The sequence below is a fragment of the Macaca nemestrina genome, chromosome 12, assembly GCF_043159975.1.
Source record: "Macaca nemestrina isolate mMacNem1 chromosome 12, mMacNem.hap1, whole genome shotgun sequence".
In the NCBI taxonomy this organism is placed as follows: domain Eukaryota; kingdom Metazoa; phylum Chordata; class Mammalia; order Primates; family Cercopithecidae; genus Macaca; species Macaca nemestrina.
In genome coordinates this window covers 53,502,566-53,518,458 of record NC_092136.1, presented here as the reverse complement: position 1 = coordinate 53,518,458, position 15,893 = coordinate 53,502,566, and the positions used below count along the sequence as shown (strand labels likewise).

Genomic DNA, 15,893 nt, shown 5'->3' with positions numbered 1-15,893 from the left:
GGCTTCCTAATGAGAAAGGGAGCAAGGGGCTCCTGGGCTTTGTTCACACCAGCCTGCCAGGCGCTCCTTTTCCTGCTCAGCCCTATATAGTGCCTGTGCTTTTGCTGGAAGCCAGTGAGTTAGCCTTAGGCCCTGAGGATGGGCACTGCTACCAGGAATAGGGGAGCTGTGGTGAGCCTGTCATTTGCTTTGCAGTTCCCTGGACTCCCTGCTTTATATTTGAGGCTTTCTCTTATCAGTTTAGATGTGGCATCCCAAGGGCAGTCTTGGGTTTTGATGGAGGTCATCATTTCACCCACACACAAGTTACTGTTATTTGGTGTGGCGATGGCTATCAACTCTTGCCCAGAGGCCCTGCAGCCTCCATTGCTGCTCTCGCTGGCCACAACTCCCAGAGGCTGGGTTCAGAAGCTGGGGAGGACCTAGAGCTTCCCTCCCTCTACGATCTTGGTATCAGGAGCAGTGTTTCTAGAATCTCGTGCTGTATGTATTTGCCTCCCCCAAGAAGAGACTGCAGCAATAGCAGGGTAGGCTTCCAGAGTTGGGGGTGAGGGGTGAAGAGGTGAAGGGGAGAGCAAGCTGTGGTTTGCAGAAGCGAGTATGTGTAATTGTGCCATGCTCTTTAGGTTGTCAGCTTCCACCCCTTCCCCAGTTCTTTGACACCTTGGTGGGGGTCTAGGCATTTGTAGGTGCCCTCAGGAGCACAGGTACCCACAGCCTGTCACTGGGCCATGCACCCCATGGCCCATGCAGAGCTGCTGCCTCCCTGTCTCCAAGCTGACCTTGCCCGGCGCTGGCTCTGGAGCCTGCTGCAGTCCCCATCCTGTCCCACCTGCCCAGTATGCGCTCATTCCACATACTGCTGCTGTTGACAGGGTGGGCTGTGGTCCTGCTTGGAGGGACCTAGGAGCTTCAAGGCAGGCTGGGGCAGGCTGAATCTAGAGGAGGGAAGGGAGGGAAGAATCAAGGTATAAGAAAAAAACAAAGCTGCTTCTCTCCACTCTCACACCACTCACCTTTGGTCACCAAATAGAGTGGGGATGTTTCTCCCCACCAACAAAGTCTATAAATGGAAATGTTTTCCCTGAGTTCTGTGAGCCATCCTTGCAAATTAGTTAAACCTGAGGAGGGAAACACGGTTACTGGTTTATTATACAGGATCTTATCAAGGATACAGAGGAACAGCCAGGTGAGGAGAGGCACAGGGCAGGGCATGTGGGAAAGGGTAGGCACCTCCATGCCATCTCTGGGGCACTGCCCTTCAGGGTCCTCTACATGGTCCGCCCTCCAGAAGCTCCAAACCCTATCCTTTTCGGTTTCTATGGAGGCTTTGTTATGAAGGCGTGATTGATTACATCATTGGCTGTTGGTGATTAACTCAACCTTCAGCCCCTCTGACCTCGTAGGTCAGTGTATGGGACTGAAAGTTCCAACCCTTTAATCACAGGGTTGGTTCCCCTGGCAACCAGCCCCATCCTGAAGCTATCCAGGAGCTCAAGAGTCACTTCATTCCAGCAAAGGATGCTCCTGTCACGCAGGAAATCCCAAGGGATTTAGGAGCTCTGCGTCAGATGCTGCTGTCACTCAGGAAGGTACAAAGGTCTTAGGAGCTCTGCCTCGGGAACCGGGGGGCAGAGTCCAAATATATATTTCCGATGATATCACAATATCACACAAGGTAGTCCTGGCCAAGAGCCTGCTCAGTGCCAGGTGCTAGGACACACATTCTCTCGACTAGTCCTTCCCACAAACTCAGGAGACAGGTATAGCTCTCCCCATTTTACTAAATGAGGAACTGAGCTCAGAAGTTCTGTGCTTTATGCCAAGTCTCAGCACTGGCCTGTGGTGGAGCTGGGACCGTACCCTTCCCCTGGTCTTGCTGGTCCCTGGGCAGCTGCCTGCGGCCCCCCAGGGTCAAGGGGTCTCTGAAAGACGGTGGCCGCAGTGTGGCAGTCTACTTTTCTGTCTGAGGGGACTTGGCTCCTGATTTTCTTCTCTTTGCTTGGCTTATCTGACTCGCAGGTTTTGGGGCCTTTTGGGTAATGATTGGGTCTGAGCACCACATTTACCCCATCCCCCTGCTGAGTAAAGTTGTGAATGCCCCAGGGCTGGGGGGCAGGAGACCAGAGTACAGTCTGGAATCTTAGATCTATTTGCTAAGTGGCCTCAGATAGACCCTTCCATTCTCTGGGATTCATGTACGCATCTGTGCAATGAGAGGCTCAGGAACTTCGGAAGGCCTTGCACCCCGCAGTGGATGTAATAGTCCTGTGGCCCACCCAGGACTAAAAGGCTTTTGGTTTTTAATCTTTTTTTCCCCCAAATTTTTTTATTGTGTTAAAATATACATGACATAAAAATTACCACCTTAACCTTGTTTTTTTTTTCTTTGAGACGGTGTTTTACTCTTGTTGCTCAGGCTGGAGTGCAATGGCGTGATCTCAGCTCACCGCAACCTCTGCCTCCCAGGTTCAAGTGATTCTCCTGCCTCAGCCTCCCAACTAGCTGGGATTACAGGCATGCGCCACCACCCTGGCTAATTTTGTATTTTTAGTAGAGATGTGATTTCTTCATGTTGGTCAGGCTGGTCTTGAACTCCCGACCTCAGGTAATCCGCCCATCTCGGCCTCCCAAAGTGCAGGGATTGCAGGCATGAGCCACCATGCCCAGCCAGCCTTAACCATTTTTTAAGGATATAGTTTAGTGGTATTAAATACATCCTTTGTGTGCAACCCTCACCATCCTCCCACTCTAGAACTCTTAGTTGTTGTCAAACTGGAACTCTGTACCCATTAAACAACAGCAACCACTGTTCTACTGCCTGTCTCTACGATTTTGACTACTCTAGGTACCACATGTAAGTGGAATCCTACAGCATTTGTGATTTTGTGGCCACAGGGTTTTATTTATTTTATTTTCTCCATCTCCAGAATCCCTGTGGTCTGCTCCTGTCTGGTTTTGCTTCTCCTGGGTCGTGGGGTGCTATTTGCATGTGGGTGAGGAGCCCTCTCCCCATCCATCCTGCTTGTGTTTTCCTCCTGGGTGCTAACTGGCCTCTACCTTTGTCTCTGTCTCCTCTGCCTCTGCTCTTGGTTAGCTGACGGTAGGGAAAGTGTCCAGCGGAATAGGGGCTGCAGCTGAAGTCCTGGTCAATCTGTACATGAATGATCACAGACCTAAGGCCCAGGCCACCTCTCCAGACCTGGTAAGGACATGCACCCCCAGCCTTCACCCACAGACACTGGCTCTGGTATCCCAAGGCGGGCACATGGGATGCGGAGAGGATGCTCTAGCCCTTCCGAGGCTCCTCTTCTCTTGGGCCAAGAGGGGGCTGAGAATGAGCTGGATCAGGGCAGAAGTTAGAGGGAACCTACATTTCCTTAAAGACAGACCTCACTCAGGTCCCCTGTGGTCTTTTTGAAAATAGAGATCTTCCTGCTGTCTGTAGCTCTGGAGAACGGCCTGGTAGAAAGGCCCAGGTGAGGCCGTGAGCATAATTGAATGGTCTCACTTTCAATGTTTAGTGTCCAACCTGAACAGACTCTTTGCATTGGATTGAGAAAAAAGTCATGGGGAAAATATCCCTTTGATTAGAATTCTCCCTTTCTCTAAACTAGGCTGCTCACTGCCATCACCAGGAATTTTAGTTGACCACTCTTTCTGTTTCCTTTTGGCACATTGCCCTGGAATTGCCCAGGGGTACTGCTGCCCAAGCCCGTGCCCTCCCAATTCACAATTAGGACTACAACTGACCAGATTTGATGCCACAAGCTTTCCTCACCCGACCTGTGCCACTGCAGGGGAACAGGACACCTAAAACATCCTCAGCAGGCCAGTTTCAGGACCTCTGTCCAGAACCAGGTGACACTTAATCCCAAGGACAGATCCTGGAAAGAATATCGTGGGGAGGACACGTTTGAGTAAAGCCCTCTGTCAGACCAGGATCACTCCCACCCCAAAAACCAGAGCAGCCAACCTCGGTGGGGGCCCACCTTGTTGTCTCCGGCCTGCCTGGGAGTACGGTTAACAGCAGCCCCTGCAGGGTTGGGGTCTGGGTTAAGGACGTATCTTCCTACCCCTCCCTCTTTGCTGCAGTGGCAGGAGCAGGAAACAGAAGCCCACGAGGTCCCCAGCATTCAGTGTGGAATTTCTGAAAGCCTCAGCCTGGCATTTGAAAGCTTGGGATAAGCCCTAATACACCACTCCTCTCTCCCGATCCCCAGGAATCTATGCGAAAGTCATTTCCCCTTAACCTGGGAGGCAGCGACACGTGTTACTTCTGTAAGAAGCGTGTGTATGTGATGGAGCGGCTGAGCGCCGAGGGCCACTTCTTCCACCGGGAGTGTTTCCGCTGCAGCGTCTGTGCCACCACCTTGCGCCTGGCTGCCTACACCTTTGACTGCGATGAAGGTAACCCCAGGGACCAGGGCAGCACTGGGCTCTGGCCTTGGCCTCAGATGTGACCTTGACTCGGGTTCCTGTCCCTCTGGCGGCTCTAGGACACCTAACACACCCCCAAAAGGAAGTACGATGTCATCAGGAAAGCTGTTCAGGGAGACTGGGAGCTCCTGCTAGAAGGGGAGGCTGCCTGTGGTCCCAGGGAAGGGGTAGCATTAGCACTGTGGTGTGGCATACCAGGTCCTGGTGGGCATCTGCTGTGTGCCAAGGGCTCTATGTACCTCTTCTTATGTAGCCTCACCACCCTCCATTGTCCCTGTATGGCCAAGAAAATCCAACCCAATACCCTCTGTTTCATGCTCAGCACCACACCTGGCATGAAGTAAGTTTCACCATATGATGCAATGTTAATATTATTTACATAGTATGTGTCTTAAAAATAACCATCAAAATTACATTCCCTCTGATAAGTGGCCTAACAAAGACATTGATGGAGGAATCGTGCTCATTGGAACGAATGATTATTTTCTAATTTTCAGCGCTTGACATTTGCTCTGTCATCTATAACAAGAAGCAGTATAGCATGGCGCTCAATACACGCCCTCAAACTAAACTACTACCTCCTAGCCATAGAACCTTGGGCCTGTTACTTAAACAGTTTCCTCATCTGTAAAATGAGGTTAATGGTAGTACTTAGCTCTCAGGGTGGTTGTGAGGACTGACGAGTTAATGCACGTGAAGCTCGTAGCATTGTGCCTGGCACACAGTCATTCCTATGTAAGTGTCCCTGTTACAATTTTTACTATTGCTACTGTTACCAGCATAGCAGTGAGCAAGGAAGGCTTTTCTGGAAGGTGCACAGTGGTCCTGGGCAGTGGCCAGTTTCCCGGTGTGTGCCCCATCTGGGTCTTTTCCTCACCATCACTGCTGCCATTTGCTCTCAGCCTTTCCCACCCACCAGGTATTCCACAAAGAAAGATTCAGGGTGTTCACACTCGAAGCTGTCCATTTTGCTGCCTGGCAACTGGTCTTATGAAGAAACTTGGCCTCAGTTTGCTTTGAGGATTTTTTTTTAATGTTTTCCTATTTACTATAAAGGATGCAGAGGAGCAGCCAGATGGAAAAGAGGCATGGGGTGTGGTATGGGAGTAGGGTCTCAGAGCTCCCATGCCCTCTCCGGGTGCCGGCATGCCGTCCTACGGGAGCCTCCATGGTTTGAAGTCTTAGCCACATCCCCGGGAGAGCCCCCATTGCTGGAGCTTGTCTCTGAGGCACCTCCTACCTCATCTCAGTGCCACTTCTTTAAGGAAGATGATGGAAGCCATTTCCCAAGTTTGAGCCACCCTGGGCTATTTCCATCGTTGCTATTTTCTGACTTGGACAGTGGTGTGCACTTGGCTTTTGTCTACTGTGGCTCTAGTTTACAGGAGAAAAATTTTTCTGTATGTGTGTGCCTCTTTTTACAGGCAAATTTTACTGCAAGCCTCACTTCATTCACTGTAAAACCAATAGCAAACAACGGAAGAGACGGGCAGAGTTGAAGCAACAAAGAGAGGTATGTTTGTCTCAAACATGCTGGTGAAACAGGGAGGGCCCCTTGATAAGGGTTTCCAGTGATCCTCAAAGTTAGGCCAGCTTTTCTGGCCCTAGAGGGATTGAGATGACTCACAGATAAAGAAGAAAACCTCTGCTTACTGGTGTGGAGGGTTCTTTTGCTTCAGTCTGTTCCACAGCCTCTGGGGCGTGTCCCATTCCAGATGAGCTCCCAGGACGGTAGCCATGATGGCTTCTCATAAGAAGCCTGGAAGAGCTTGCCCATGTGGCAGGGATGGGGTGATATTCTTAGCCACACAAAAGCCTTGTGGCCCTCCGTACCTGGAACCCACCTGGCCACAAGGTGCTGTTTGCAAGAATGCCTGGTATAGGACCGACCCTTCTACATTTTCTAAGTCCTCTCCCAGGTTCTCGAAGTCAACCAAGTGACCAGCCCACTGAATTTATAGATGGTTTCTGGAAGCATCTCTTCTGGCATCTCTTAGCAAATATCTTCTCTCGAGCTTGATTAATCATCTACCACTAGCAACAACTCATAACTTAAAACTTTTTTCTAATTACCCAAATATATAGATTCAGTGTAAAAACATGGGAATGAGAGAATATAAAGAAGCAAAGTTAAATCACCTGTAACTACTCTACCCTGAGAAAACCGCAGTTCACATTTTGTAACATCCCTTTCCAGACTTTTTTCTATGGGAATATATTTTAACCAAAGTGGAATCCTACGCCTACAGTTTTATATTCTTCCTTTTCTTCACTAACTGTATATCAAGAATAATTTCCCATGACATTAAAAATCCTGTTGGAGCATAATTTTTAATGCCTTTGGAAGATTCTAGTCTATAAATGGTCAATCATTTACTTCACTACTTCTGCACTACTGGATCTTTATGTCATTTGAATTTTTTATCTTACAAATGTTTTTATAGTGTACATCCTGGTATGCATATTGTTATCCATATTTCAAATTATTTACTTGATATTTATCATTAGGAGTCAGATTCCCGATCAAAAGGCATGCGTATTTTTGAAGGCCCGTGACTCTTATGGTCAGTTGGCCGCCTAGAAAAGTGCCCGTGTTCAGCACCGGCTTCAGCATGAGTTGGGGGGCTGAGATTATTGTGGGGGCTGGTTGCAGGGTCTGTCAAGTTCGGTTTGTATTGGCTCCCTGCTTGCTTTGTTGAAGTAGTCCTCTGGAAGACTTGCAGACTAATGCCCTCATTTCGATCTCTTTCTCAGGAGGAGGCGACATGGCAAGAGCAGGAAGCCCCTCTGCGAGACACTCCCACTGAAAGTTCTTGCGCAGTGGCCGCCATTGGCACCCTGGAAGGCAGCCCCCCAGGTATCTCCACCTCCTTCTTTAGGAAGGCGCTGGGCTGGCCCCTCAGGCTGCCGAGGGACCTGTGTAACTGGATGCAGGGACTCCTGCAAGCCGTTGGCCTCCATATCAGGGACAATGCTTACAACTACTGCTACATGTACGAGCTCCTGAGCCTGGGGCTGCCACTTCTCTGGGCGTTCTCTGAGGTCCTGGCAGCCATGTACAGGGAATCTGAGGGCTCCCTCGAGAGCATCTGCAACTGGGTGCTCAGGTGCTTCCCAGTCAAGCTCCGCTGACATGCCTGGCCGCCCCAAAGTGCCTTCACATTTCCAGGGAGGCTTCAGATGGCAGTGCATTTGCAGTTTGCTCAGGCTCTGGCCAGGAAGCCTAGCATTCTCTAAGCAATTAGCTCAAAGCCAAAGAGTTTCACATGGGCCACCTCTGCCTGGCCTTATCAGGGTGAACATCTACTCACTAGGGCCAGGGACGATATGAAGGATCTTTTCTGTAGCTTTGTACTTATATATATGTACACCAAAGTGAGCCATACTTCTGGGTTTACATTTCAATTTTTTAAATTTTAATAAGCCTAGAGAAAGCATTTTTTTCTATGAGTGTCAATTTTTCTTAACATGGGTTTGAAGCTTATAACCAGTTTTATAAACCCCTTGAACATTGCAGTGAGTTGTCAGAGCCACTGCCTGCAAAGTGGATGATTTAAGATTTTACACATAAGGAAGTGAGTGTGCCATCTCCTGACCAGTGCCTTTTGGCTTAGGTACCCAGATGCCACTTGTCAGCAGCAGGATACTTTTTACAACACGAAAGCATAATTATTTTAGAAGAAAAGAGTAGAAGGGCAGAATAGAATTCAACTTACAAAAGCAGGGAGTAGTGTGTGTTTGGTTGTTATCTGTCCCCTTGCGGGGAGGACTGTTTTGCTCCCTTGTTTTGATGTTAAATAGTAGCTTAAAGGCTTTCCCCCCCATACCAACTCACAGCCAAATGACGAAGAACCATGGGGTTTCAATAGATTCTACAAACATGCATTTTCCCTTTCCACTAATGGGCAGTGCAGTGAAAGCCCACTGGCATTTGACCATGGAGCTGATGCATTGCTGAAGATGAGCTCTTTCAGCTGATGGCATTTTAGCCCCTGTGGCTCCCAGCAGATCCCCCAGCCCAGGCTACAGGCTGAGCCAAGGCCTTGCAGGGTCCATATTGGTCAGGCCGAGTGGAGTGGAAGACTTCACCCACTCATGTGGTGTCCTTTGAGACTGAGGGGGTTTGTTAACACATCAGGCTATTGCTGGGAAGCATGACCTGTCCAGTGAGCGTTGCCTGTGGACATCCTGACGGCTTAGCTGCTCCGCTGCGATGCATATGTGATCAAAACAGAAACCGTTTTCACAATGCCCTGGGAAAGGAATGGGTCTGACCTCCAGGGGAAGCTCTACTGTATCTTGACTGGCAGGGAAGGCTGGGAATAGAAGCAGTTTTTGGACTGATCCAAAGGAAATATGCCTTAGTAAGGGTTAAAATGAGCATGCAGGCCCACCTACATTCTTCACTCTGGGTATCTAGAAGAGTCCTCAGCTCTCCCTGCTCCACGCTGCCTAGACATACACAGCTGCAGGGTCTGGCTGAACAATCAAGGGGCTGCCAGAGAAAGGCCATCTACAGGGCTCACTGTATCTGGAGTTGCTGGGCCCAAGATAGCTCTGTGCAGTTATCACTGGAGATGCCTCTGGATTAACTAAGAGGTGTGCCTGGGTGTGGGTGAGGAGCCAGAACCTTTGAGAGCTTTGAGATGACAGTTTCTGTGGGGCGGGAAGAAAGGAGGAGGTGCATTTCTACAAACACTTCCCTGAAATCCTTGGGAAAAACAGAGGCATAGCCATGGCCAACTCTGTGGGAACTGGCGCCTCTGTCCGTATTGGCACTGTTCTCAGTCTGATGACTTGCATTGTGTTTTCTCCAATTTTTGCTGGGATTTTAGTGTTCAGCATGGGGGGGAGGAACCCTTGATTCCTTTTGTTTGAGTACAAAAAGTAAATTCTCGAGGTCATGATGTGAATGACCATGTTATTGTGATTATCTTCAGCTCAGGATAGGCTGAGATGCTTTGTGGAGTGTTCCATGAAGCCAGAGTCAGAATCTCTAAGACTGTCATGTACAGCCATAAGGAGACTGGTTTGAATCACTGTGGTGAGACAGGGTGTGCCTGTCAGAAATCTGAGATGTTTGTATGCTCTGAGGTGTTGAACCTTTCTGGTGGGCAGCACCAACACCCAGGGGTGGACCCCAGAGGGTGAATGCCTCTAGGCCTCCACAACATGTTCAAGAATGAATAGGAGACACTAGAGGAAACTGCGGGCCGAGAGGATATCAGGGAGCAAGATGCAAATTGTGTGCATCCTCTCTTGTAAACAAGTAGCTGGTCACAACCAGAAAGGTTCATCTCGTCTAAGCAAACAGTGACTCTTTCAGAGGAAGTTTCCCTCTTTCAATAGTTGCCTTATTTTCAACTCCAGTGCCTTCTCGTGATGTTAATCATTTCCTTTTTTCCCCACACTAAGTTCTCTTTTCCATCTTTCTCTCTCTCTCCAATCTTACACCATGGCCATCAGTTCATTTCAGCCTTCCAGTGCTACACCCACTTCTTGGCTGACACCCACTTCTGCTCTAAGGTGACTGGTTTTCTTGCCAATTTTCAAAGAGTGGTACTAACCCCCAACCCGCTTTCTGCACCCCGTCCTCCCGGCCAGCGGTACTGGTTGTGCTAACTGTGAGTGTCTTGCATGCTGATGGACTCATATGGTGGCATGGTTGGCTAACAGCATGAGGGGGTGTCCAGCTTGAGACCCATGTCTGTGTTCATTTCCCGTGGAGCCAGCAGCCTGGTCTACCCCAAGTGCATGCCCCGCCTCTCCTCTCTCCCTTGGGCCTGCCTGTGTGCATGCTTCTCCAGTTGCACCTGCGAAGCCACCTACTTTCTTGGGAGGGTCGACCTTGATCATGAGACAGTACCATGAGGGGGCCTCTGTCACCTTTGAAAAGAACACCTATCGAGCAGCCTCAAAAAGCTCATACATATCAGCCCCTTGTTAAACTGGCTTTAATGTAAAGATTGTTAATGTCATTGATCAAAACCATAGGTGATTCTTTGGAGGGATTTAAAAAGCATAATTACTCTCAGGCCTCATCCCAAGCTTGACCCATGCTCTGTAGGTTGAACACGTAATCACAAGTATTCTAGCAAATCCTGCCTTGGTTGCAGCCTGCACTGTAGATGCAAGGGTTTTGCTGTGGTTCTTCTTATGTCCCTTGGCTCATAAAGCCCCAGATGATGCCAGAGCTTCAATTAGAGCCATCATCATCCCAGGCAGGGATATCTTTGAGAAATGACTCAGTTCAGCCCCAGGCCCCTGTGACTCTGCTTAAAGCACACATTTCTGCTGCCTCTTGTACCTGGCGCAGCAGGATAATCACCAGTGTGCTCTTAATGAGAAACAACACACCAAGCACAGTGGAGCTGTCCTGGGCAACCCTCGCCGGTCTCAGGCTGTGGGGGCGTCTGTCCTGCATGTGGCCCAGACCACCCTGACCCCTGGGCCTGCCTGCCTGGCCCTGCATGTGCACACTCGCTGCGCTTGTGCAGATCCTGGCCAGTACGAAGTCGTTGCTCTTGTCTTATCTTCTCTTACAGAGTCTCCCTCCCTTTATAGAATGTCAACCAAAGAGTGCCCTCCTCCCCTCTCAGCCTCCTCTTTAGCTAGCCTCCCCATCTCATCACAACGCATGTCTGTGACCTTTGGTAATCATTTACAGTGCCACACGGAACCCTGTATTTTGCACACAGCAAAACAAACAATGTTTAGCTTTATTTATGGTATTTGATGCTGTAAATGGAAATAAATATTGTTCTTTATAAAGCGCATTGTTTCCTCTCTTCTTTGCCGTGGAAGCTTCTAAAACCTCACACACAGGGATTGGTGTAGGGGGTTCATTTTCCCTAAACTGCTGGCGGGACTTGCACTTGAGGTGACACAGGACTCTCGGGCTGCGCTGGGCGCTCTGAAAGGAAATATTACCCAGGGGTAATATTTGGAAACTGTCATCAATGCTCCTGGGCCAGGCTTTGGGGTCTCTTTCTTGAACACTCATGGTACTTTGCTGTTCTAGATGCTGGGCATAGTGGGTGAGGGTCAGTGTCCCCTCAGCGATTAGAAACAGACTGTATTGACAGCTATCTACACCCATTTCCACCGCACACCCAAGCGTGGCTCTACAGGATAGCTTTCCCTATGAACCTTACACTAATTTAGGCTCCTATTTAGCAAAGGTTGGTCTTGAACACTTCATGCTGGTCCACAGCTGAGTGGCGAGTGGAAGGTAAGGAGGAAGGACTGGGCATCAGTCTCAGGATGGCAATGAAGTTGGCAGTGTGCTCATCAGATGGACAGCCACTGCCATCCTAAGAGACCTCTCCTTTCCCAAAGGCTCAGGGCATTCAGTGCCTATGGTGGGAGGCCCTGCCCTAGTGCCACCCTAAGTAGAACACTCATGGCAGGCCCTGGGCAACTCCAGGCTGTGTTTAAGGGAAAGATTTGGAGCCTCACTTGGCTAGCCTGGGCAGTGCCAAAGTCATCTGGTCCTCAGCCTCCCCTGGGTGAGATGCCTGCCATTTCCTGGCTGGGTGTGGCTGGGTGTAGCTGGGCTTCTGACACTGGTATGAAAAAGTCACCTGTGGACTTTATGAGGTCCCTGGCACCTCCAGATGGGTGTGCCTGAGGCTCTGGTCTCTGATGCCTGGATCTACCTTCAGAGCTGCCTCAGGTCATGACGAAGGGTTCTGTACTCTTACCCGGGTGACGTATTCCCACTTCCATTCAAGGAGGGATGTTAGGGACTGTAAGTCAGGTGCTGGGCTGTGCAAGTGACTCATTCCTTTATGCATTCATTTATTCCGCAAATGTTTGTCCTAGGCCTATTCTAAGCCCTAGATAAAGCAGCGAACCATGCAAAGTCCCCACACCTCCCTGCACCTTAGAGATGTGGCTCCGTATTGCTGTACTGGATGAGATCTGTTCTATTTTACTGCATGTGCTTATTTGTTTGTTCAACTAGGTGGTATTTCCTGAGCATCTACAATGCGCTAGGAATACAGCAGGGAGTAAAGTAGACAAAAATCCTCACTTTGTTGTCAAAGCGTGACACCCCAAGAGGTGCTTCACCAACAAAGGGGTCCATAGTCACGACATTCGAGGGATATTTTATACCGATCTTGCCAGTCCTCCCCAGCCCTGGAGACTCACAAGATTCATTTGCCTGTCAAGTCTCTGGGGCATCCTCATAGAGAAGTTTAATCAACTTTGTGAAAGTCAGCTGTCTCATACTTATTTGAACATTTTGTTTTGGTTTTGGTTTGGTTTTTTTGAATATTGCATTCTACATACATGGTTTTAGTAGACTAGTCTTTAATTCAGAGATATTGGATTAAAGACTTAAAATTTCTTGGCCGGGTGCGGTGGCTCAAGCCTGTAATCCCAGCACTTTGGGAGGCCGAGGCGGGCGGATCACAAGGTCAGGAGATCGAGACCACAGTGAAACCCCGTCTCTACTAAAAATACAAAAATTAGCCGGGCGACGTGGCGGGCGCCTGTAGTCCCAGCTACTCAGGAGGCTGAGGCAGGAGAATGGCGGGAACCCGGGAGGCGGAGCTTGCAGTGAGCCGAGATCGCGCCACTGCACTCCAGCCTGGGCAACAGCGTGAGACTCCGTCTCAACAAAAAAAAAAAAAAAAAAAAAAAAAAAAGACTTAAAATTTCAGAGGTAAAACCATAGAATTAAATATTAAATGAAATTAAATATTGAATAGATAACGGGGGTGACAACTTTCTAAGCATAAATCCTCTAATAGGAAGAAGAACACATAGGAAAAACATGGCACAAATCTGATTATATACATTTTTGAAACTTAGTGTAGAATAATAAAATATTAAATAGACCATTAGACTAGGGAAAAAAATAAACTAAATGTAATAACAAAGACGTTCATTGCATGGTATTTTCAAAATTCATTTAAAACAGATGTTCCTGGGCACTCCTCGCAGTGTAAATGATCAGTTAATATTTGTTGATTAAAGAGTCAATGATAAATAGGCAAAAGCTATGAATAGGCGGTTTACACTTAAGCAAATTTTAAAAGTAAATACTAAAAAGAAAAAGCAAGTATTTACAAAAGTATTCCTACTTGGTTTTTAAAGGAAGTAAATTAATTATGGTGTACATGGGCCAGGTGCGGTAGCTCACACCTGTAATCCCAGCACTTTGGGAGGCTGAGGCGGGCAGATCACTTGAGGTCAGGAGTTCAAGACCAGCCTGACCAACATGACAAAACCCTGTCTCTACTAAAAAAAAAATTAGCTGGGCATGGTGGCACATGCCTTTAATTCCAACTACTTGGGAGGCTGAGGCACGAGAATCGCTTAAACCCAGGAGGCAGAGGTTGCAGTGAGCTGAGATCATGCCACTGCACTCCAGCTTGGATGACAGAGTGAGACTCCGTCTCAAAAAGAAAATAAAAATTATGGTGCATCTACTGAATTAGTAAAGAAAAAAGTAAAACTGACTGTAAGAAAAAAATATGAACTTCATCCCAAGTATTGAGTAAAAAGTAAACTGGGAGAATCTTTTCCTGGGAAGCATTGTGGCAACCCTGATTGAGATCCAGAAAAGGGCTCTGACTTCTCGGCCTAATAAGTCTACTGCAGGGAATTTATCCTGAGGAAATAATCCAGCAGAAGAAATAAATCTCTGTGAAACTTGAATGTGTAAGTCGGTCAAGCCGAGTGGGTGGGCTGTTCCCCTTTATTTCTGTAAATGCATTCATTTTTACAACTTAAGGGGAAAAAAAGGCTTAAGTAAGTAAAAGAAGTTACTAAATCTTTTACTGCCCCCCACCCCCCAGCCAGCTGTTATATAGGGAACATTTTCTGTGTGCCAGGTACTGGGCCAAGAACTTTATGTGCAGAACTTCATTAGCTCTTCACCTCCTTGTGTCAGCCTTGAGGTCAGTACTGATGTTAAAGAAGCTCCTGATACTGAGGAGGCAGAGGCGAGTCTAGAGCCACGTCTTCCACTGTGAAGGGACTGAGTCCCACAGCCCAGGCTAGGAGTCAGGTGCCTGCTCTAAGAGGAACCTCGGTGCATGATGAGGGTCTGGGCTCCACCAAAGCCCAGGCTTTGCTTCCAGCACTTCGTATGGACTCAGTGGCATTGCGCAGGTCCCTTCTGTGAAGTGGGGCTAAGGATGCCTCTAGCGTAGGGTTTTCCAAGGTGTTTGGCTCTCAGGACAGCAAGATCTCTTTGTCATGCTCTAAATAGCACTTTCCTGATTTTGCACAGCACAGAGAGCCCAGAGGAAAACTTTTTGGGCATTCTCGATTAACTGGGGCTCAGAACTCCTGACAGGATACCTTCAGGTTGGGAGCTAGACAGCGGTCCCAATTCACACTGGTGGTACCATGTTTTTCTCCAGGTTTCTGATTCCCCAGCCTTCTTAAAGGCAACAGCCATCTCCCTTCGGACACCCAGGCCTCAGCTCTGGAGCTCCCTTTCCCTGCCACCACCTGCCAGCAGACTTTGGTTTTGCCTTAGTGAGTGCAAAGAGGGGGCACAGGCTCTCACTTTGTGCCCAGCTGCCTGCTTAACGTCCACACCTGATGTCTATTGCGCATGTCCAGCCCAAATGTCCACTCCAACTGCTGATTTCCCCAAAACAGGCTCCATCCTTAGCCTTCCCCATTTCTGGAGACTGTAATTCCCCTTTTCTTGTTGCTTGGCCCAAAGGCCCTGGAGTCATTCTTGACTCTTCTTTCTCTTGACCTCACACCAAATCCATCAGCAAATTTGAGGAACATCCAGAACCTATCCATTCCTCACTAACGGACCTCCGCCCGCTGTCATCCAAGTTATTGCAGCCACCCCTCTGAGGGCCCCTGCTTCTCCCTTCACCCCTCAACATCCTCAACAAAACAGCTGAATTATCCTTTTATTTATTTTTATTTATTTGTTTGTTTTGAAACAGTGTCTTACTCTGTCATCCAGGCTGGAGTGATCTTGGCTCACTGCAACCTTCACCTCCTGGATTCAAGTGATTCTCATGCCTCAGTCACCCGAGTAGCTGAGATGACAGGCACCTGCCACCACACCCAGCTAACTTTTGTATTTTTAGTAGAGACGGGGTTTTGCCATGTTGGCCAGGCTGTTTTCGAACTCCTGACCTCAAGTGATCCTCCCACCTCAGCTTCCCAAAGTGCTGGGATTACAGGTGTGAGCCACTGTGCCTGGCCTGGATGATCCTTTTAGAATGTATGTTTCACTGCTGCTCAAAACTCCAGCAGCTCTCCAGCTCACTGCGTGCAAATGCCAAAGGCATGATGGATTCGAAGGGCTCTGTGGGGTCTGGCCCCTACTCTGACCTCCTCTTCTACTTTCCCTTACACACTCTGACCCAGCCACATTCTCTCTTAGAGCGTTTGTGCTGTCTGTTTCCTCTGCCAAGAATGCGCTTCCCTGGCATTCATATGGCTGAGTCTGTCCTTTATTCAAA

The 15,893-nt window shown here is 48.6% G+C and overlaps 1 protein-coding gene across 36 annotated transcripts in view; it reads left to right on the top strand.

Annotated features, from left to right (window-relative positions):
- LOC105486894 (microtubule associated monooxygenase, calponin and LIM domain containing 2) overlaps nucleotides 1-15,893 on the top strand; it is a 260,006-nt gene that overhangs the window by 158,639 nt on the left and 85,474 nt on the right. For 18 of the 36 annotated variants that reach the window (XM_011749977.2, XM_011749981.3, XM_011749980.2 and 15 more), the window contains 4 exons: nucleotides 3,098-3,205; nucleotides 4,224-4,410; nucleotides 5,865-5,953; nucleotides 7,195-7,297. In XM_011749977.2, coding sequence (XP_011748279.2) covers nucleotides 3,098-3,205; nucleotides 4,224-4,410; nucleotides 5,865-5,953; nucleotides 7,195-7,297 — 487 coding nt within the window. The other 18 variants (XM_071075095.1, XM_024794450.2, XM_071075096.1 and 15 more) reach the window with 6 other exon arrangements.